The 23736-nt window shown below is 39.1% G+C and overlaps 2 protein-coding genes across 2 annotated transcripts in view; one reads left to right on the plus strand and one right to left on the minus strand.

Annotated features, from left to right (window-relative positions):
- aig1 (androgen-induced 1 (H. sapiens)) overlaps positions 1–2622 on the minus strand; it is a 41392-nt gene extending 38770 nt beyond the window's left edge. The window contains exon 1 of the mRNA XM_084432790.1: positions 2271–2622. Within this exon, the coding sequence (XP_084288916.1) occupies positions 2271–2582 (312 nt within the window). The 5' untranslated portion in view covers positions 2583–2622. The remainder of the gene's footprint in view (positions 1–2270) is intronic.
- A 17375-nt stretch (positions 2623–19997) lies between these two features.
- The window catches only part of hivep2a (HIVEP zinc finger 2a), a 70425-nt gene continuing 66686 nt past the window's right edge, over positions 19998–23736 (plus strand). The window contains exon 1 of the mRNA XM_084433031.1: positions 19998–20248. The gene's annotated coding sequence lies outside the window, so the exon portion shown is untranslated. The remainder of the gene's footprint in view (positions 20249–23736) is intronic.

Genomic DNA, 23736 nt, shown 5'->3' on the forward strand with positions numbered 1-23736 from the left:
TATTATATCTCCTCCACAGATATCCAACATGCAAAAAAGTCTCCCATTAATACACTCTTTAATATTTCATTCCTCATTATCTTTCTGCTCCTAAATTTGTTTCCTGGTGTCTGAAGGCAGGAGAAACCCTGCTAAGGCTTCATATAAATGTAAGATTTGTCCAAAACCAATCTTTTATTGGAAAAGTCTTAAAACCCTATTACCAGCCCCCTAAAATGATCTATTTTTCTTACTCGACCCTAACTAATGCTTTCGATCTTTACTTTAGCTGAGCTAAAAATGGACGTTGTTCCTTTTCTCACATCATTTGAGAGTTAAAAAACAGCCTCGGTACGAGGACACGAAGCCAAAAGAAGCATAAAATCATTTATTAGCTATACAAAGTCTTCATTTCTGCTTATAAACAACCACAAGGGTTCCTGGACTGAGATTCAAGTCTCCATGAAATCTAGTGAATTGCTTGTTTGAGGCTGGGAATAATAATAATTGGGCTAGGAAACCTCACTTCTTATCAAACAACAGACTGCTAGTATACAGCAGAAACAGTAGCTTGCAAAACAGTCCTACTAGTCCTGCATTCATGTTCAAATAAATGTCATAAAACTACGCACTTGTATTTGTTCAGACGCTATGCATTCAAATGCATCCTTTCAATTTATAATTAGTTGCAAAGTAGCAACTGCTCTCATAAAAATATAAGACTGCCTTTCATCACTCGGAATAATGATACACTCGGAAAACCTGTGCATCTGTGCTAATTAAACTCTGCTAATTAATCCATGGGTATCTCATTGTCAGATCACTGAAAGCTTTCGGCCACACTTGACCAGACACTTTATGTTCAACACCAAGAGCTCAACTCTACGCCAGGCTCCTCGAGTGTCCTATTGTGACAATGGAAAGCCAAATCTAACCCCCTAAATGTAATAATTAATGAGGCCTGATGAAAACACAAATGGCTGAAATCAAAGTGGCACAGTTAGCACAATGGTAGTTTCTTAGAGCGTTAATAAATATAACAATGCCACAGTGGAGTGTGGATATTACAGTGCACGTATTTGATCCAGACGTACTTGCATTTCTTGTGCCAAGATGAGATAATCTGCTTTTCTGAATGTGACATGTGTTTATCGTCTGTTCTAATATTAGTTTCACACAGCCAGGTTGATTGGTGTCAGAGGTCCTTAAATGCTGTCATAATTAATTTTTACACTATAACACAAAGCAGCACAAACAATAAATCACTTCCTTATCTCTCTATGGTTGTGGTGGAAGTGAGTGTTCACACAGTGAACATGCCTCCGTACTTCCTCTGTGTTTACAGACAATGAAAGAGTTGTTGCATTAATAGTGTCATTGTGTTATTAAAAGTATAAAAATAACAATGAATTTTCAATGTATAAAACAATTTGAACAGTAATGGTACATTAAAGTTGGGAGTCAGTAAGTTTTTTTTAAATGCTTTTCAAAGAAGTTTCTTCTGCAGGCTGCATTTATTTGATCAAAATACAGTAAAAACAGCAATATTATGAAATATAGTTTATATATTTTAATTTTAGTGCAGTCGCTAGAGAGTTAGAGAAAGCATCATAACAAGTGTTATGAAACAGCATAAGTTTTCAAAAGCTCCATCTGCAATAAACTGTACGTAAATAAACATCTGTACATGAGATTATTCCAAGAATAAAAAAAAAAATAAAAAAACAGCAAACAGTGCACTCGAACAGATGTGCAAACGTGAAGTGTATAACAAAACAACTTTTATTGCTATTAAAAATCACTGTTCGAAAAAAGGGGGAGAAAATGGGCTGTTTATGTGGAAAACATGAGTCACTGGCTCACAGACTGTCATAACAGTCAATGTGTATGTGTGTGTGTTCAAAGATGCTGGTGCTGACTGCCATAACAAAAGACAAGGTTGCTGCTATTTATACTTCAAAACTGTGTATGCATCCTTAAATTTGTTCTCCTAATTGTTCAGAGAACAGATCATAATTCAGCACAGCCCTTCAAAATAATATTAATTATTAATGAGGATGTGAGATATGAAAATCATGACATCATCGTTAGAGACTTAAAAAGTCATTACGTCATGTGATTAACGTCTAATGATCAGTAAATATGACGTAAGACAATTTGTGGTGGCGTTTGTACTCTTTTTGTAGGAACCTGGCATATTTCAGCATAACAGGGGCCTGTCTACGAATGTAATGCATTATGGAGATCTCATATAATCAGGCACTGCATGGGAACGATGCACATGCACTTACCAAATCTATGAACGTAAGAAACTTCCAGCTACCGCCGTATGTTTGATGCGCGGGCATGTCTATGGCTTTGTAATTGCAGAGGATAGAAAAATAAGAGAGGAGTATCGCTACTCTGAGGATCTGTGATGGGATGAGCGCCATTTTCCTTCCCCCGTCGTATTTCCGTGTCAGGGAAATATCCTGTTGACAGAGGGATGCTGTTATTCGGTGGGGAGGAGGAGAGGGTCGCGCGGATCCGTGCGAGACGTTGGTGGAGGCGGCGGATGTGCGCGAGAGGGTGTTGCTATAGGAACAAGCATCGCTGCCTGCCATAGCAGCTCGTGCGTCGCTGTTCTTTGTGCTCGCGCATGCCCATTGTGTGGAGGGTTTGGGGGGGTTTGGTGTTTTTCGTTTGTCTCTCACTTGGCGAATCATTGTCTGGATTTATTTACTGTCCTAATATAGTGTAAAATGTTTAGATGAAACGTATAGCTTACTATTTATTAAGGTCATTTTTATGTCACACTTTTTATACTCAGTGACTATTTCGCAGGTTTGTTTTTATAAGTCATATAGCCTAGCCTACTGTAAAAAAAAGTTACAAAAGTGATTGCACATTTCCACCATTATTGGCTGAAATAAAAGATGGACTTAATTTAATATATGGAGATCAAGTAAAACGGTCCTAGCTTTTAGTTAAAAACAAAATCACACAAAAAAAAGAAACTATATTACCTGTCAAAAGTTTGGAAACATTACTATTTTTAATGTTTTTGAAAGAGGTATGTTTTATGATCATCAATCCTGACTTTATTTGATCAAAAATACAGAAGAAAAAAAAACTAATATTGTAAAATATTAGGCTATTACAATTTAAAATAATGTTTTTTTCTATTTTAATATACTTTAAAATATATATTTTTTTTCTGTGATGCAAAGCTGAATCTTCATCAGCCATTACTCCAGTCTTCCGTTTCACATGATCCTTCAGAAATCATTCTTATATACTGATTTGATACTCAGTTATTATCAATGTTGGACATAATTGTGCTGCTTAATTTTTATTTATTTTTTAATGACCTGTGATACTTTTTTTCAGGATTCATTGATGAATAAAAAGTTAAAAAGAACAGCATTTGTTCAAAATAGAAATCTTTTCTAACAATATAAATCTTTACTATCACTTTTTTAAATCAATTTAACACATCCTTGCTGAATAATAGTATTATTTCTTTCAAAAAAAGAAAGAAAAACAAATACTAACCCCAAACTTTTGAAAGGTACTGTATATTGTTACAAACGATTTCTATTTTGAATAAATGCTGTTCTTTTTAAAAAAAAAAGTACTTGTCAAAGAATCCTGAAAAAAGTATCACAGATTATTAAAAACATATTAAGCAGCACAACTGTTTCAAACATTGATAATAAATCAGCATATTAGAATGAAGAATTATGTAACTGAAGACTGGAGTAATGGCTGATGAAAATTCAGCTTTGCATCACAGAAATAAATTATATTTTAAAGTATATTAAAATAGAAAACCATTATTTTAAATTGTAATAATATAATCATATTTTTCAGTATTTTTGATCAAATAAATGCATGCAGGCTTGATGAGCATAAGATACTTCTTTCAAAAACATTAAAAATAGTAATGTTTCCAAACTTTTGACTGGTACTAACCATTTAAAAACATAACCCTTTCTCACCTAGCCATTTTGAACAATATTACTGTAACCTATAATTGCCCATTTGAGTCCATCACTGTTTGAGAGATGTCATACAGTAGCAGACACACAAAATTTGCCCCCGGAAAACTTACATTATGATACAACCAGGCAGCCAAAGAGGTTTACAGTGGAAAATCCCTTGCCACAGGCACACAAATGGTTCCCAGAACTAGCCATTAAGAGGATGGAGGAATGAGGATTAATAAACTACTGCCTCCACTTAAAGCAGCATTGCAGGGGCCAGTGTGATTCCGGTGACCTGGACTATACATTCTCATCTAAGTTCATCCCTATATTACTTAAGACAGTTTAATGTTTTTTTTGTGTTTTTTTTTAGATCAAGGGATAACCTGCATAAAATACACAATTTTAGTCATCACATTTCAAATAGCGTTATGAAACTGGACAATTTCATGTGTGGACTTACTGTCACTCACACGCCATATTATCTCAGCCAAATCCACTTATTACCAGCATGTTATTGCTTTTTTTATATATATTTTAAGCACACCAGGTCACTGAAGATGATGTGTGTACAATCCAATTTTTTTCCTCTGAAATATTCAAAACCTCATATTTATGTAACTCGACCTAAGCCCCATGAGCAAAATGAAAAAAATGCAAAGAAAATATAAGGCACGCTGACTGCTGTGCAGGCTCTTCACCTACTATGGGGTTTGATGGGGTCTGCCAGAGTGCAGGAGAGCTCCGCAGTTTGTGGTTAGCTGTGGGAGCATGCAAGAGTTTCCAGAGCTGAGGAAGCTTGTTCACAGTAAGTGCACTTGAGTGAGATGTGTGTGGTTCTAGATGAGTGCTCCCACCAGCAACCCAAAACTTCATCTCATTCCGCTGGCCCCAAGCTCTCTGACATAGGAAGCTCAGATTTCATGTCCAAAATATGTGAAAGAGTAGATCTCATTGAAATGTGTTTATTAGCATGCCAAAAGTCTTGAAAACACTGATTAGGTGGCCCATCTCACACTTGAAAACCATGCTTGCTAAGTAAATAAGGATAGTGTACAGTTAGTCAGCCCAGCCAATCATTTTATTTTGGTTTTGGTTTTCTTGGCGTTATTTTGCGATAATGACTGGATGATTGTACATTATATGCCTTCTCCTCAAATAAATAAATACAATACACAAACGTCAAATATAGATTTGAGTTGAAATTATATATTTTTACCTGTATATTATCTTGAGACTTCCACTAAGAAAAAACTCCATTAATGTGCAGCCAACCAACAAGACAAACAATATTACTGTAATTGTCTGCTGAAGCCTTCTTAAGTGTTATTAATGTACAATCTATTTTTCAATACAATCGGTGTACGTACTTGACCCGCTCCGAGCGGGATTCAAACTGTGGTCTCTGGCGTCCTAACAAGGATGCTAAAGGCCACAGCAACTAGCGCATCTTTTGAAGCCAGGGGAGTGAGGTTAACACACACAGCTCTTGCTAATCTACGTCCGTTACACTCACCCCTCTAAACCTTACTCCCATCCGGGTCACGGCACCAAAATCGACCCAACAAGGATGCTAAAAACCGTAGCCGCTAACATCAGTCACTAGCGTGCCTCTTGAGGCCAGGGGAGTGAGGTTTACACCACAGCTCTTACTGGCCTACATCCGTTACACTGGCATGCAGTTCATAACCAAAAGCGAGTACAGTATGTGCTGGCTAAACGCTTGCGGCTATATTTGCATGCTCGCTTTAACTATGCGGCCTTGTGTAGTACCGACACACGGTTTCCCCATTCTAATTCTAAAATGCTACTTCTGACAACACGGCAAATGGATGAGGACAGAATTATCATGACTGAGGTGATCTTTCGGGAATATTCTCTAGATCACTGAATGCCACGATTGACCAATCATGTGTGCCAGAGAGCTGCGTAAAACTTAGTATTTTTCAAAGTAATGCAACACCAAACATCTGTATAATGAATTAATGAAGAAATACTGCCTTTTTTGAATGCAATAGAAAAAACAAACAGTGACTGTGGAGAGGCCTTCTGAGGCGATGGAGTTGTGGCTTGTAAGGCTGGCCTACTCTGGTTTCTAAATGTCTCTTTAGATTTTCTACTAACTTAAGAAAGTTCATAGCCTATAGCCAATAAATGTGCAATGGCAACCATCATTCAACCACATTTGAAAAGAGAGTTTAAGGCACTGAACCGCAAGTTTTAATGCAGTTCACAGGCGGCGCGTAGAGCAATATATCTGTCTTTTGGATACACTATCATCATGGTTGGAGTTGTGTGGGGAAAGTCATGTTAATCTCTTTCCCCCTTATCAATCTCTGGTCAGGTCTGCAACAAGATCCCATGTAATTAGGGTGAGTTGCCCTTACGTACGTATACCAGCATGACATTGTAGCAAAGTGCACTGTATCAGACTATATCAGTGTCTCATTAAAATGTTGTTTTGTTTACAACAACATAATGCTATGGACTAAATACTGGAGTGGGTACTGATGTTCGGACTTGTTTGCAGACATCAAAGTCTGCTCAATCAATCTAATGAAGAGAGCGAACGCACACATCTGCTCGCTCACCCGCCTCCTGCTTACCTTTGTCCTGGTTCTGCCAATTAGATGTCCCTTCTCAGAAACCTCCCACTCTAATCCCACGGATAATGAGGAAATATTATTCATTCATTACAATTGCCTCTAGATTCAAATTTGGTTTCATAACTGTCCTATGGTTAATCAGAAAACTTTTTAGAACAAGATTATGAGCTTTTTGGATGGAGGATGGCAGCTTAGGCGTCACATTGTGCACATTGAGGGCTCAGGTGCTTTTTTAAATTCCAGTTCAATTCTTGAATTTGAATTGCGGTAGCAAAGAGAATTTGAATTTGAATATAAATAAGCATACAATATTTGCAGCTACAAACGTTCGTGCTGGATCCTGCAGCCTATCTGGCAACCTCGAGTCAGGGGGGAGGGGGAGGGGATACACTGCTCTACAGTAATTTGAAAGTGATTGCAGTACCAGTTTTGGCCACAATCTTACATACGGCTCCTTTAAAAAAGGCACTTTTTGAGTACAAGAAACTTCTATCAAAAACATCAAAAACTGACCCCAAACTTTTAGGGCAACAGTGTAGAACGTTAGATATGTTTGAAATGCCACCTATAGAAATTTGTATGCACATCATCATAAAAAAAATTGTGGATCAAGTTTGAAGAACACTTTATTTCCCAGAATGCATCAGCTGTGTTGAATTTCTTTGAACTACAATTTAGAAAATTCATTTTCCTGTTATTTCAATGCTTTTCAACTTCCTGTGATATGTTGCTAATTCAAATTCCCATTTATGATTTTGAAAAGGTGCCAGTTCTTCAATTCTGAATTTTTCACAACCCTGCAGGTCTGCATCCTGTATCTTCCCTCTTTCTCATGGCCCATTTGCTTGAGAATGAATGATGCATGTGGTGTGGTTTATGATGGTCCCTGTGGACTTTGAGATTTGAGTGTTGTTTACTGTGCCGGTAGCTTTCATCATCATCTTAACATGCAATAAATGATACGGTGTGTATATAAAACGGTCACCAAAAGCAATGGGGTTTCCATAGTCCATTACTGTTTATGGTCTACGGTCACAGTCTGTCCAAATATACAGATCACATACACACCTGCTGAGATATTTAAAGCACAAGGTGTGTATCTAATGGAGAGGTGTGAAAAGACAGATGGTCGATGAGAGGTGTGCAAACACTGTACTTTCGCTGGTTTGGTGATGAAAGTGAGTAAAAAGAACAAACATCCAAAATGGCAGCCTAAGAGCTGGGCAAACAGAATTATGAGCAATAATAACATGCAGATGCTCTTGGATGTGACTTGACGAAGAATAACTCACCTAACTCACCAAGTATTTCCATTACCTGTTCTCAACAGGTCACTCGCCAGTTTAGAATGTTTTTATTGTTTTTATTGGCTTTTATTTTAGGCCCCGGAAATCATTCAGGCTGTTAGACTGTTAACTGAAAGTGCGAATAAATCATTCACCTATTAAATAAAATGTTGGGTTGTTCCACGTCCCTAAAGCCAGTTTCCGTGTCCAGAGAACGGGTCGTTGGGGCCCTCGCTTTCGACTGCCGCCCAATCCACTATGCCCCTTATGGTCCCTCCTGCAGGTGGTGAGCCCACGGGAGGGTGGCTCCACGTCACTCCTTCGGGCTGAGCCCGGCCGGGCCCCATGGGGGAGGCCTGGCCACCAGGCACTCGCATGTGAGCCCCAACCCCGGGCCTGGCTCCAGGGTGGGGCCCCCGGCTGCGCCATGCTGGGCGACGTCTCGGTCCTTGATTTATTGTGACTCATAATGGGCTTCTGAACTGCTCTTAGTCTGACCCGTCACCTAGGACCTGTTTGCCTTGGGAGACCCTACCAGGGGCATATAGTCCCGGACAACATAGCTCCTAGGATCATTCGGGTACTCAAACCGCTCCACCTCAGCCTCCCCAGGAAAGTCTATTCCAGGGTACTGGAGAGGAGAATTCGGCCTACAGTCGAACCCCGGATTCAGGAGGAACAGTGTGGTTTTTGTCCTGGTTGTGGAACACTGGACCAGCTCTATACCCTCTCCAGGGTGCTGGAGGGTTCATGGGAGTTAGCCCAACCAATCCACATGTGCTTTGTGGATTTGGAGAAGGCATTTGACTGTGTCCCTCGCGGCATCCTGTGGAGGGTGCTCTGGGAGTATGAGTCCCTGTACGACCGGAGCAGGAGCTTGGTTCGCATTGCCGGCAGTAAGTCAGACTTGTTCCCAGTGCATGTTGGATTCCAGCAGGAGTCTGTTGTCACCGGTTCTGTTCATAATTTTTATGGACAGAATTTCTAGGCGCAGCCAGGGGCCAGAGGGTGTCCGATTTAGGGACCACATGATTTCGTCTCTGCTTTTTGCGGATGATGTTGTCGTGTTGGCATCATAAGACCAGGACCTTCAGTGTTTGCAACCGAGTGTGAAGTGGCTGGGATGAGAATCAGCACCTCCAAGTCAGAGGCCATGGTTCTCAAAAAGGAAAAGGGTCGGAGAAGGGTGTCTTGCTGCTAGCTCACATTGAAAATGAATGACTTCCAGCCACTTTGACGCTCTCGCTGGCGGCTGTGTTTTAGGCAGATTTTTTGGCAGTTTTAGGCAGCCTTAAAGGCTGATTTATACTTCTGCGCCGGACATAGCCTACGTCGGAGCCTCTACGCTGTAGGCTACGCGTTGGTTTTCATTTATACTTCTGCGTCGTTGTCTGCATTGACACGCAATTACACATGCAGAGGAAGGGGGAAGAGGGAGGGCGCTTACGTCCGCGTAGAATTGACACGTTGTTACATTTTTGGAGAGGTGCACGTCAGGGTACGCCGAAGGGTACGCGTGCTACACACAGCCTACGACGCAGCTACGGCGTGAGTTCGACGCATAAGTATAAATTGGGCTTAAATTGGACTGCTGCCCCCATGACCCGGCCCTGAAAAGCGGAAGAAGATGAGGATGATGATGTTGGGTTGTCTGTGGAGAGAGATATTTATGATCTTATGAACTCCTGTGTGGTTATATTATTGTCTTTTTTTTTATATCAGATGCATGCACACTATTTTCATTTAATTAATTTGGTGTTCAGCCAAGAGTGTTATTTTTCTTCATCATGTAGACCTTTTGAATAATATCAGCAGTCACACTTCACTACGACTGTTGTCTTTCATTAACATACTTTATTAAGATAACATTCCTTTTCATTGACTGTATTCAATGAATCTCACTGCATTTGACAGACAACTAAAAGTCAAAAATGAGGCAATGGCTGTCCTTCCTGATCTGTGGGAAAACATGAGGACAGGATCCATGTGTGCCAAGTCCACCGTGGAAAACATTTGCACTGCCAGGCGTCAATGTATTACCGCTTTCTGTCAGTTGTCAACATCAAACGCAAAGCTTCGGTCTCACGGGAGAGAGGAGTCTGCAATCACTGTGCTTTTATCTCATGGAAACATGTTAACCGCCTTTTTGCAGGGGCCCCTGTGTGGTTTCCAGGGTCCTGGAAAATGAGATTCTGGGATGAGGTAGCACACACTGAAAGTCATATTGACCAAGAAAAAGGCACCAATCTACAGCTACACAATTAGGGGTCAAACAGAATGCTAAGGCATGTGGCATAATATCACGAGGTGACACATTATATTATATTATATTATATTATATTATATTATATTATATTATATTATATTATATTAATTATATTATATTATATTATATTATATTATAGGCTATTATATTATTATAGGAAATTAGTAAAATTTTATTCTATTTTTTTTTTTGAAAGACATTTTTTAACTCTAAACAAGGTTGCAATTATTTGATTAAAAAAGTAACATGGTGAAATATTATTTAAAATAACTTTAATCTGTTTTAATATATTTTAAATGTAATTTATTACCGTAATGGCAATGCTGATTTTTCAGCAGCCTCTATTTCAGTCTTTAGTGTCATGTGATCCTTCAGAAATCATTTTAATATGCTGATTTGGTGCATCCAATAAGAAACATTTCTTATTATTATCAATGTTGAATGATGTGCTGCTTAAATGTATTTGTCGAAACCTGCTTTTGTTTGATCGTTTGATCAATACAAAGTTCAGAAGCATTTATTTATTTGAAATATATATCTTTTGTAACCTTATAAATGTCTTTACTGTTACTTTTAATACATTTAATGCATCCTTTCTGACTAAAATGTAATTCTTTCAAATAAACAAAAAAATCTTACTGACCCCAAGTTTTGAACTGTAGTGCTTTATGTGACAGCCATGACTTTATGTTATTATTTAGTTATTAATAATATAGTAAAATATAAACATTATAATGAAATAAAGTAATCAGCCCAAATTTGATCAGATGATAATGCAATATCATTCTCAACCACCAGAGGTCTTGAGGCAGCTCCTCAAACTAGGAGGAACGTATGACTGCCATTGAAAATGACCTTGAAAACTTATTTCCAAACTACTATTTATCAAAATTTCAAACAGGTTAAATCTTAGTATCTGAAAACAAATATTTAAAGATTAATTTAATGGTCCCAATGGTGTTATTTCAACAGATATTAATTTAAGAAGTATGTGATTCATTATAAATCCAGGTGACCTCTTGAACAAATGACGGCATTCTCTTTTATAGTCAGCAGACCCAAGGAGTATTTGAAATGGAATGGACTTTTGAGACTTTAGGTGTGTCTGCTTGCCAGGCCTTTGTCAAATGTATATGGTGGTTTTACTGCTTTGGTGCAAGAGATGAAAGGAGTTCTTTGGCAAGGATTCACACATTAGTGCCCTGCCTTATCACAGAGACAACCTGACCTTTGTCAAGTGTAACATATTGTTATGTAATTTCCTCACAGTGCTCTGGGATTCCTGAGAATGACGTGTTACTGAGTATGTGGTTCATCGCAGGGATGTGAAAGCCACACAATAGTTGCAGATTACCAGGGGTAAAACTAGGAGTGGAAAATGGAGAGGCAGATCTCTGTGTGTAAGCTCTGCTGTCGAAGCAATATTACACCATTTATACTAGAGAAACAGATACAGCCCTGAGCTATGTTCCTCTGTGTCATATATAGGCGAGAATGTGTACGTGACATCTCTCAGATTACTGAAGTGGGACTGTGTCTTTAAGAAAGCATGAGGAAGTTCACCGTCTGGATGTTTTGAAATCTTGATTACAAAGAATGTGGCTTTAGATTAACTATTTTTATGCTAAATATTTCAGATCTGCTTTATTTCAGAAAGGAATAGTTCTAGTATAAGACAAAACACACAGACAAATGTTTTTGAAAGAAGTCTCTTATGCTCACCAAAGCTGCATTTATTTGATCAAAAATACATTACATTAAATATTATTACGAATTAACATATTATTACAATTTAATATTTTAAAATGTAATTTAATCCTCTGATAGCAAAGCTGAATTTACAGCAGCCATTTCTCCAGTCTTCAGTATCACATGATCCTTCATTTTAACATGCTGATTTGGTGCTTAAATAGTTTTTCTTATTATTATCATCATCAATGTTGAAACCAGTTGCTTAAAGGGGACCTATTATGCTTTTTTTTTTTAAGTCTCAGGTGACCCAAGAATGTGTCTGTAAAGTTTCCACTCAAAATACCCCACAGATAATGTATCATACTAGCCTGGGTTTCCCCATACTGCCTTGCTCGCAGCGCGATTCTATTCACGCTGCTAGGCAGTCTGGACACCATGGGACAATTTTTCCCCTGAAAAAGGGAACCAATCACAGAACGGGGAGGGAGCAGCAAGATGATGACGACACCGAAGCAGTTTGTTTATATCAGACTCGACGTTACCTTCTACCCTCATGTTTATCTTTCACAAACGGTAATATTCGCTAAACGCCATCGTGTACAAATAAATCTTTGACCCATCGTCTTTTTCCTCGTCGAATTTCTCTCACTCTACATACGTCATCTGGTATAATTGAAGCGATTGGCTATGAGCTACATACAGGCGCATTTGATAGACATTCATAGCGCCCAATAAACGGCTCTGGGCATTCGTAAACCACGCCTCAAATACGAGAAAATGCGCACGTAGTTCCCAGACCAAGTCTCAATGAGACTTGGTCTGACGTTAGCCAGGCTAGTATCATACCATGTTGTAAATGGCCATTAAGTTGAAGCAAAAACATGCTGTATTCGTGCATGTATCTTTAAATGCAAATGAGCAACCCTGCTTCCCAGAAGAGGGCGGAGCCTTCACAGCGGATACTCTTTCAAAAACTACCACCACATCTGTTTTTTTTATTTTTTTATTATCATATTGCATTTACGCTCACGTGACATTGCAGTTCTTCGTCATAATGAGAGTTATTATTTGCATGCGTTTTAAAGCCATATCAGTTTAAACTTTTCTGAGCAAACACAACCGAAGCGCGCGCACAGAAAGTTGGCTGTCAGACGGCGCAGGCTGTTGTCAAGTGAACGGCGTGTATATTTTTGGTGTGTATGTTAACCAATAAGTGCATTACCGACATATGCATTTACACTGGGAGCAGGAGCAACTCTGGAGCATCAAGCATTACATCGGGTGAGTAGCAGTGAAGCGGGGGTTTCGGTGCAGAGTCTATTTTTGATGCGCTACTCACACTAAGTGAAAGCACACTTTTGATGGACAAACTAAACATGATTTCACACAAAAAGTGCTCAAAATGCACAGAATAAGCATAGTGTGTTTTAACAAGAACTGTAGTACGTCAAAAGAAAATGAAGAATCAAAAATATTTATAGAAGATTTACCCATTTAATTATTCAGTTTGGGTGAAAGTATGGCGTATTATAAAAAAACAAAGTAAACCAGAAAATATGATATATAAACCTTCTTTTAGTTAATACACAGACAGATATATAGAGGGTTTTCACGACGCGTCATCAATCCGGAAGTCGGCCATTTTGGAGGCACTGAACGTAAACAGTGCCATTGAACTGAACGGACTCGCAAATTTGTCTGATTATTGCTTCTGAAAAATGGTCAAGTTTTGGTCTGTACTCATCGGTCGCACCGAGAAAAAACATTTCTAGTTCTATAGACTGCCGAAAGTTAAAGAGAAGAGTGCAAAAAACTGATGAAAGATGGCGTTTGTGGTTGAGAGAGGCACAGCATCAGCCACATGTGTAAATGAAGCGTTAACTATGGCTAAAATTTTGACGTAAAATAGTTAACTATGGGTACATACACACTGTCAATCCGATTATCTTTGTATCCGATTGGAATATGATCTAAAATGATGTCCACACTGTATTGCAACTGTTCAGGTCCGATTTGTGTGTCCACGCAGCTCTTTGACAACACGGCAATGATGTTGAGTTGATGGAGGGGTTTGCATTTGCAATATAAATGTTTTCTTATTTAAATTTTACAATATGGAGATGTGTAGCCGCTGCGCTGGACTACTGCGTCTCGAGCTGCAGAACTGTAGGAGGCTGGTAGGTTACTGTATGCACAACTCTTTTTCCGCGCCGGTTTCAAAATACTTTTCAAAAATAATAATTTTCTGCTTGTCCGGCACTTTGCAACAACACAGCCTTGTTTCGGCAGCGACTTTCAGCATGTTCCCTATAACAACGTCTGATGTTTACATTTTACGTGGCGTGAGAAAGTCACATAAACCACGCGAAAGAGCGTTCAGACTGGTGGATTTCCTGATATGTGATTTGAATAGGATATTAAACCACATATGGATGTAGCTTGAAACGGATTTCATGTGCTTTTTTTTTGGACTGACAATCTGAACGTAGCCAATGTCGAAATAGAAGTAAGGACTAGTTGGAGAAGCTAGCTCGTTCAGATCTTTACCACATATTACCTTAAGTTTGTCAAAATGTTGAGCTCTTTCCTGCTTTAAGTCCTTCTCTATATGATTTCGCAGCTTCCATGTGTTGTTCCCGTGGTTTAGACATCAGAAATTAGTGTAACAATGTGTTCAGTAGTACATAAACAGTGCAATCCATGCTGTTGTTTACATCCGAGTACCTCCAATATGGCCGCGCATCCGGGTAACTGACCAAATCGTGACGTAGGTGAAAACCCTCTATAGGCACTACCCAAATCAAACACGATTTTTTTCATGTCTTGTAAACATGTGTACACAGGTAAACACAAATCTGACCTTATTTGTGTGCAGCAGTGTTGTTGTTTACCATTTACATGCCAGTGTTGTACACCTCCCTGTGTTAAAAAGCTTTCAAGACTATTAAGTTTATAAATTACCAACTTCTAAAAACAAATTTATATATAAAAGCTCACCTACTGTATATGTTGCATTAGAGTTGCTGCTGTGACGCTGAACAAATGCTACCAGTGTGAATATCTAGCGAGTATGCAGCTGAGTATGCAACGTAAACAGCAGGGAAAGAAAGTGCATGTGTATATTAGATCTGTGTATTAAAGTGAAAACATAATATGCTGATAATTTGAGTTAAACAACAAAAGAAAAACCTCTCAATGCTCTTGACTGAATGACAAGAATACATTTCTTACTTGAATGTTGCTGTTAAATGCTCTAGCAAGGAGATAAACATGGCGGACTGTGTATAACCAAGGGACTTTAGTACAGCTCACTCATTTTGCATAATAGGTCCCTTTTAAATGTGAACTAAGTAACTTTTTTACCTTAAAGGGATAGTTCACTTTGAAATTAATTTTTGATATGTTTTAGCTTACCTCAAGGGCATCCAAGATGTAGGTGTCTTTGTTTCCGCAGTAGTTTCAATTTTTATATTTTTAGGTCAAACCGTTCTTGTCTGTCAGTCATATAATGCAGGTCTATGGTCACTGGCTCAAAACACAAGCACAGAGTCCAAATTAAAACAATTCCCCACGTCCAAATGAAACAATTCCCCATCATAAGTACACATTGATGGCCTAAGACACGAAACGAGCGGTTTGTGTGAGAAAACGAACAGTATTTATATCGTTGTTATCTCTTGAAAACAGCACACGTCCAAATGATCTGACGGCGCGGGCGGGTATAGATATATACATAGATGTCGCCTTGGCTACGGTTTCGTTCCAATGAACTGCAGTAGCGAAGGCGACATCTAGTGTATAGATATATACACTAGATGTCGCTTGGCTACGGTTTCGTTCCAATGAACTGCAGTAGCCAAGGCGACATCTATGTATATATCTATACCCGCCCGCGCCGTCAGATCATTTGGACGTGTGCTGTTTTCAAGAGATAACAACGATATAAATACTGTTCGTTTTCTCACACAAACCGCTCGTTTCGTGTCTTAGGCCATCAATGTGTACTTATGATGGGGAATTGTTTCATTTGGACGATGGGGAATTGTTTTAATTTGGACTCTGTGCTTGTGTTTTGAGCCAGTGACCATCGACATGCATTATATGACTGACAGACAAGAACGGTTTGACTTAAAAATATCAAAATTGAAACTACTGCGGAAACAAAGACACCTACATCTTGGATGCCCTTGAGGTAAGCTAAAACATATCAAAAATTAATTTCAAAGTGAACTATCCCTTTAACTGAACAGCTTCGGAGTCATTGGAATGGTTATATTACTTATTTCGGGTTGAATGGTGGTCGTTTCGCACCCCCCTGGTGCCCGTGAGCGGAAAATTCGCACTCGCAACTTTGAGCCGGCGGGCCGCGGCAGGAAGTATCGCGTGATATCAGGTCTCGCGATGTAAACAATTGCTTTACGGCCAAAAGAAATCTGCTAAAATGCTGTCATTATTGCGCTCCCTCACGCTGTTCGAACCCGAATGAAGAACATGTTTTAAAGAATGTCCCATCTGCTTTGATGTCGTTGATCTACTAGCCTCTGGTGTCTGAGAATCGCCAACGAGTTTTTACAACAGTGTTGTCAAATATCTATTCCGAAGCTGTGGGGGGAGCTCTAGAGAGAAACCTGCGAGCAAAAAGCGAGAATACAGCGAAGAAATCCCGAAACTACTGAGCCCTGCTTTAATGTTGTTGTGGAAACCATAATACATTTTCATATGAATTGAAAGTTAAAAAGAACAGCATTTATTTGAAATAGAAAGCTTTTGTAAGATAAAAAATGCTTTTACTCTCACTTTTGATCAATATAATGGACCCTTGCAGAATATGATATACTGACCCCAACATATATCTATGTTGTATATATAGTCTACAATTATAGCCTGACTATTTTTATTTTTATTGCCCAACTAAAATGAAAGAGACAAAGTAATATGTGAATATTTCAGAATGACTCAGTCATGCTCATGCTTACACCAGCATTTATTTCTGATTAAATACACACACACACAGTATGTACATGCACACATTCACAAACAAAGATCTGTGGCACAACAGCACATACAGATATATACTGTACGTACAGTGCCCTCCCTTCATTCCCTTGCTTGTAAACAAAAGCTACGACTTCTGTATTTGAGGATGCAGAGAAGGATAAATATATTCAGTCATAGGATATATGTTTTGCTTCTAGGAGTGGTGATCACTTCTGGGAAACGAGTGCATTGTGATTCACGACATTCATACGCTTATAATAGCACGGAGCCGTGTTTTTATCCGGTCCACCGATAATTAACTGAGAACAGCTCTGTGCTGCTGGGAACACCCTTGGTGTCCTTGAGCGAATGACTCTGCACACTGAATACATGCAGACACCTGCACAGGCGCTCATGAGAAGCAAACGCCAACCAGTGCAACAAGATGACTTTATAAATGTTGATGAAACATGCCCTTTGTGTCAAGCGCAGACATTTCCATTTACACTTTATTTCCTGTGGGAATGCGCCGTTGGCTGTGATGTCTAAGCTTGTCCGGCAACTCTGATTTCTGTCTGTGCGCTGTCAATTATGCTTGAGTGACTCAGATGCCAGTGCTTCTTTGGGGATGCCCTTGCTGAGGATTACAGAGGAGATCCCTTTTGCCAATGTGATGGGAACTCCAGGTCACAGCTGATGTGATCACAAGCCTCTTAAAGGAAACATAAGCCAAGCCACTCTAACCTAGCCAGTAATCAATTTAACAAAATACAGAACAGATGCACCGCTCCTGACAAGACAGTACATGTTTAATGTCACAAACAGGAGTTTCCCTTTATTTCTAGTGACTTTATAAGGAGGTAATGATATTTTCTATATCCTACCCCTGAACTCAAGCCTCAAACAAGCATTTTGGCTTCCCACAATGTAGATGACTTCAGATTTTCATGGTCCTTATGGGGACATTTGGTCCCCACTATATAGCATGGATGTGATTTTTCCGGATTTTCCGACCTGAAAATGTGACCTACTTGAATCATGCAGATCTGTAAAAAAAAAAATAAAAAAAAATAATAATAATTCTCACAGACGGATCTCACAGCCGTCACCATGGTAACCCGTGACGGAACCACAATCGCCGTCCCTGCGCAACAGGGCCACACCGGGCGGCACGTCACACAGCTAGCTTTTCGGCGCCTCCCGCTTTTTTCACGTCAGTTTGGGTGACAAATTCATCTGAAGCCTATTCCATAGCTTAATGTGAGGGACAGAAGTCTATTTACATCGTTAAAGTTTACGAAAACTCGTTTTCCCTCCGCTGCGGCTGTCAATCATTCTCCATTCAGTATTCAAACAGCGCGCGCGCCTCTTCCGGTTACAGCAGCATACATGCACGGTAAAACTCTCTCCAATATGATATTCACATTATAATGCTTGATCTGTAGAGAAAAGGCTGTGGATTTGCATAAAATGACTTTATTTTGTTGGAGTTTGTTGCTGTTTTTAAACGACTCGCTACCGTGTGCCTGTTAGATCACACATCACAAGGACTAAATCGGCATCAAACGCACAATAACTGGAATTTAAAACTGTGAAGAAACAAATGATCAATAAACTGTTGGACAGATAGACACTGGGATTTGTGCGCTCTACATTTCTTCGCTTTGTGCCGTGCACTTTTAAATGCGCACTTGTGCAGCGCTGCACACTGTGACTCCATGTTGCTTTGAGCACATCATTCTGCACTCGCGGTGCGCATACGCGCTTTGTGCGCTCTGTTTTGAAGCGTTTCATATTTTCATGGTCTCAGTATATTTTCCTGCTTTTTTGTCCTTAGCCAATCACATGCCTGAATATAGGCAAAAGCTGATTTCACACACGAATTGAACAGCCACAGGTCCTTGAATAACTAAAAAAATCGTCCCAGTTTACTTTAATAATCCCTGTTTATTTAGGGCCAAACAAGACCTACATACACGTGAACAATGACCATGTTTATGTGTATATCATTTTCCAATTCTGGTTAAGACTTTACTCAGAAAAAGACTGTAAGTTGTGCTGCATTCAAGTAATATAGGACAGCAATTAATGTATTAATTCTCAATTGTGTCTTTAACAATAACACCGAAATTTGTGATGGCCATGACGTTTCTTTTAATGTTTACAAAATGTTTTGTGTTCAGCAGTAGAAATACATACAGGTTTGGAACAACTTGAGGGTGGGTAAAGTCCCTTTAAGGTGTTTCCATGACCCAAAATTAATAATTAATAAAGGGATATACCAGCTACTCAGATTTCGAGAAAGTGAAATTTTGACCTCTAAATTATGGCAATCAGGTTAATGCATTTACATAACACTTATATAATCAAAACATGAACACATTCTCATTAATAGCTATAGAATATTCTGTATTTTTTTCTTCCTTAACATTAACACAGAAATGTGTGATGGCCATGACGTTTCTCAAATGTCTTTCTACCACTTTGTTTGGACATTAAGGTGTTTTCATGATCTAAAATGAACAATTAATACAGGGATATAGGCCCTAATCAGATTTCGATATTGATTTAAAGTATGGCAACCAGATGACACATAGGCTACTTGGCACTTATAGTAGGCTATAAAATCAAAACATGACCAAATTCTCATTATTATCAGATTATTCTGTATGTAGAGCTGACAACTAGGTGTCTCATCATTTACCGCTTACAGTTTTTTCCCTTAAACGTGTGTCATGCATGGAGGCAGGTAAAACAGGTCACTGAGAAATTTGATGTTGAAACAAGGAACGTCTTGTGCAATAGTTCATGGATGATATGTCTTGGTAGATAAATAAATCTAAATCTGTTATTTAATAGCTACTCCTCTAACATTATGAAAGGGCATTTCAAAATGAAATCGTGTGCAATTCAAGTAGACCTAATGTCACTGCGCGTTCTCGCCGTGCCCTGATGCATCAAACTGCAGGAACACAAGACATCTGTCGTGTCGCGGTTTGGAGTCAGAGGAGCTCGTTCTGGAGAAATTTCACCAAGGGAGTTCCCCTCTCCAATCAAGACAAGGAAGAGGCCGGGCGGGTAGTCTCGGTCAACCCCACTACCCCCTCCCTCCCCCCTGCAGCTCCACGGGGACGCGCGCTGGGGGGATCCGATGACGTCACAATCACACTGACACACGCGCGCGCAGATTCTCTCTCTACTTCTCCCTCTCTCCCGTTTCTATTCTGGGAAGCGACGCTAGGAATAACCCCGTCCCCCCCGAGCCGGTCGCCGAAGCGGACTAACTCACTTTCATCTCTTGCTGAAGCAAAGACGCACCACACTGAACTCCAACACCTGGCGTCTGCAGCATTGTAGTTGTGTCACAATTCGAATTTAACTGATATTTTGTGTCAGCCTGGAAGCGACAGTGGCGTTTGCATGAACCGTTTGACACTCTTCTGGAATGTTGTGGGCGGATTTGAAAACGTTTTACCGGTAAGTGCTAGTACACCTTGTTCTTAGTACAGGCTATGTCAGGGAGTGACTATTCTTTTGAAAGCGTGATTAAGACAAATGCCTTGCGGACGGTCTCCTCCGGTTATTGGGACGTGTGGGGAATACCCAGTTTGCTTGGTTTGCAGTCAGATATATAGGGAATATTGCGTAATATTCTTAGGAATTTGCTCGGCTGGTGCGAAAAGCGAATTAAATCTCTATCCTTAGAGCAACTGTCATTAATGTTGAAGGGTCAGACTGTGCTGTTTGTGCTGTAGAGCGTTGGTTTTTTCAGCATGGGTAATGTTGTGATCTGTATTTTCATGTACACACCGCCAGTGCGCGTGTATGTGTATGAGCAGAAGAGAAGGTGGGTGGGACTTTGGCTCGTTCCGGGAATGTTCCATGACGCGCTCGCAGTCAGTGAAGGGCCCCTTTAGGGAGGCTCTCGATGTGCGATTGTTGCTGAAGTCAGGATGCACCTGCTATAAAGAGCCATGTTGTGATATGATAGAACAATTAGCCTATTATTATTATTGTTGTTTAATGTGACAATTCAAACATACATTACATATTTACATGTAATTAGAGAAGTGAAATAATTAAAGTGATGCTAAAGTACACAACATATAGTAAGTACACAAACATACATATAGTAAGTATACATACACACATACACATGTATGTACATTATATATATATATATATATATATATATATATATATATACATACATATACACACACATATATGTATGTCCTTACTCATTTATGTGTGCTGGGCAATGATTAATTGCATCCAAAATAAAAGTTTGTGTTTACATAACGTGTGTGTAGCTACTGTGTATAATTATTTAGTAGATATAAATACACATGCATGTAGCCTATATATATATTTAAGAAAAATGTTTTATTTATATTTAAAATATTTATATATAATATAAATTATATATAAATATATATACAGTATTAACATGCAAATATTTCTTAAATATATACATGCATGTGTGTGTATTTATATCTACAAAATAATATACAGTAGCTACACACATATATATTATGTAAACACAAACTTTTATTTTGGATGCAATTAATCACGATTAATCGTTGCCATTTTTAATATATATATATATATATAATGCATACTTTTATGCATACTCCACACGCACACATGCACGCTCACAGGCATGCACGCACGCATACACGCACGTACGCACGCACGCATACACACAGCCTTTCTAGGCATGTGACCCATGTACATCTCATCAATCACTTCAGTCTGTTTGTCAAAAATACATTTTTTCCATTTTATTTCATTGTTAGGCTGAATTTGTATATATTTTTTTCTCTTTTGTAATTAATCTAAGACATTATATATTGTATATCTGGTAGGCATAGGCAGTAAGGTTATGTAACAGCGAGACAGCATCATAGTAAGTGCAGAAGTAGAGCAGGGTCAAGGGTGTAGCTAAGTATTTACAGCCCATCAGGCAAATTAGTTTATTTGACTATGCCAAACAGATGAGCCAGTGCCCTTTGCTATGGCTTGATATATATGTCCAGGCTAAATGCATAAACACACCCACAGTATCTCTTCCTGACACTGACATATGATACATAAACATCATTTTGTTTTCCATCACCTGGGTTCTATCCATCAAGAAGCAACAGACAGAGTTGGAGGTTTGACAAATGTCCTTACACATTTTTTCCACAACAGAATCAATCACATTGATTCCATGTTGAGCTTTGACACATCTAGGCTTTCTGGCAATTTGTTTGTAATTGTTTCTGTTGGAAAATCACTTTTTAAAGGTAAACTGACCCACCTTTATGTTCTCACTTTAAACACACACACACACACACACACACACACACACACACACACACACACACACACACACACACACACACACACACACACACACACACACACACACACACACACACACACACACACACACACACACACACACACACACTTATGATTCACCTCTAGAAATTGTTTTCATTCCGTAATCCCAACATAAACAAACGGGTTCCTGGAATCAGAGAAGCATATTCATAGGCTTCAAATTCTTAAGTGCCAAATTTTAATAAACGCTCTTTGTGACAGCCTGTTCCTCTGTGCCATTCAATGCAGAGAACCCTCAGAACAATTTTAGGAAGGCAAAGGACACTCTTCTACACTGACTCAAACCACAGCAGTGTCAGTTGTTACAGAGGGCACTGGTTTCATGTCTTGTAGAGCTCATGCCATTTTGAAGGAACAAACTGCACACTTAAATAGTATTTACAATTTAGCAGACTAATTTAACCAAAGCAGCTTTTGCATTCAATGAATTGGTATCTTATCACAATACAAAAACGCAACGTATCCAAAATGAAAGTTTAGACAGACTTAATTTAGCATCAAATACGGTAAACCCACATTTGAGCTTCCATGTTAAAATATATTAATAAATTAAAAATAAAATACAATATTTGGGACAGAGTGTAAGCATATTTGTCTATAATTCTGTATTGTTAGCTAAGCAGAATCATAAATATTTCAATTCTGGAGTCACCATTGTCCTGTGCTTGGGGCAGAAGGAAAAAGACCAAACCAATATTCAAGTATATTCCTGATGATTTTTTGTTAACTGTTATCATATTTCTTAGAAGTGATCATTTAAAAAAAAAAAAAATACAATTTGAACTCTATTTTGGCTTTGTTTGAGATCAGTATCATGTATCGAACCAAATCATGACATGAGTGTATTGTTACACCCCTAATTTAAGGTAGGCCTATACATTTAATCGCTTAAAGTGAACCCATGACCTTGGAGTTGTTCGAGCTTCAAGAAAACTGGCATGCACCAGTTGTGGTTAAATGCTGAATTGTGCAGTGAGCCACTGTTGTTTTCTGTTTGCATGATGAGGGGAAGGATTTGTTCTCATGGTGCTGGTATGGAAGGAAACAGTTGAGGCGTATCACCGCTTACACAGTGTGACAGAATGGATGCCAGCATCTGGGCTGTGCTTTTCCACCTGTTGCCTTAGGTTACATAATTGCATTTCTTGTTGGAAAAAACAAGGTTAAGAAGTAAGATAGCGATCTGGGGTGGCCACGTACTTGGGGCCGATTCCTTATCGAGGGCAATCAGAGATGAGTGATGTGTGGATGCGCTTCTTTTAATGTGGTTTGAAGCTTCTAATAACAGTTTGTACATATACAGCCAATACTCACTATTTCATGGCAGTATTAAAACACTAGATCTAGCCCTCTAACTCACATTGCAGTGTTAAATTGAATCTGGTAAGGATGCTGGGAAGAATCTGCATATGTGTGTTGTAATCCCGAGGTCGTCTTGAGAGTGTCAAGATGAGCCGGCGTCTGTGTTGACACCCCGCCAGAGTGAGAATGCTTCACGTGACGACCTCGCTCGCTTCAGCTGCACAACAGGAAATACTCACGGCCTCCCCTCCTTCCTGCTTTGAAAAAGAGGT

The sequence above is a fragment of the Rutilus rutilus genome (assembly GCF_951802725.1).
Source record: "Rutilus rutilus genome assembly, chromosome: 15".
Lineage (NCBI taxonomy): Eukaryota > Metazoa > Chordata > Actinopteri > Cypriniformes > Leuciscidae > Rutilus > Rutilus rutilus.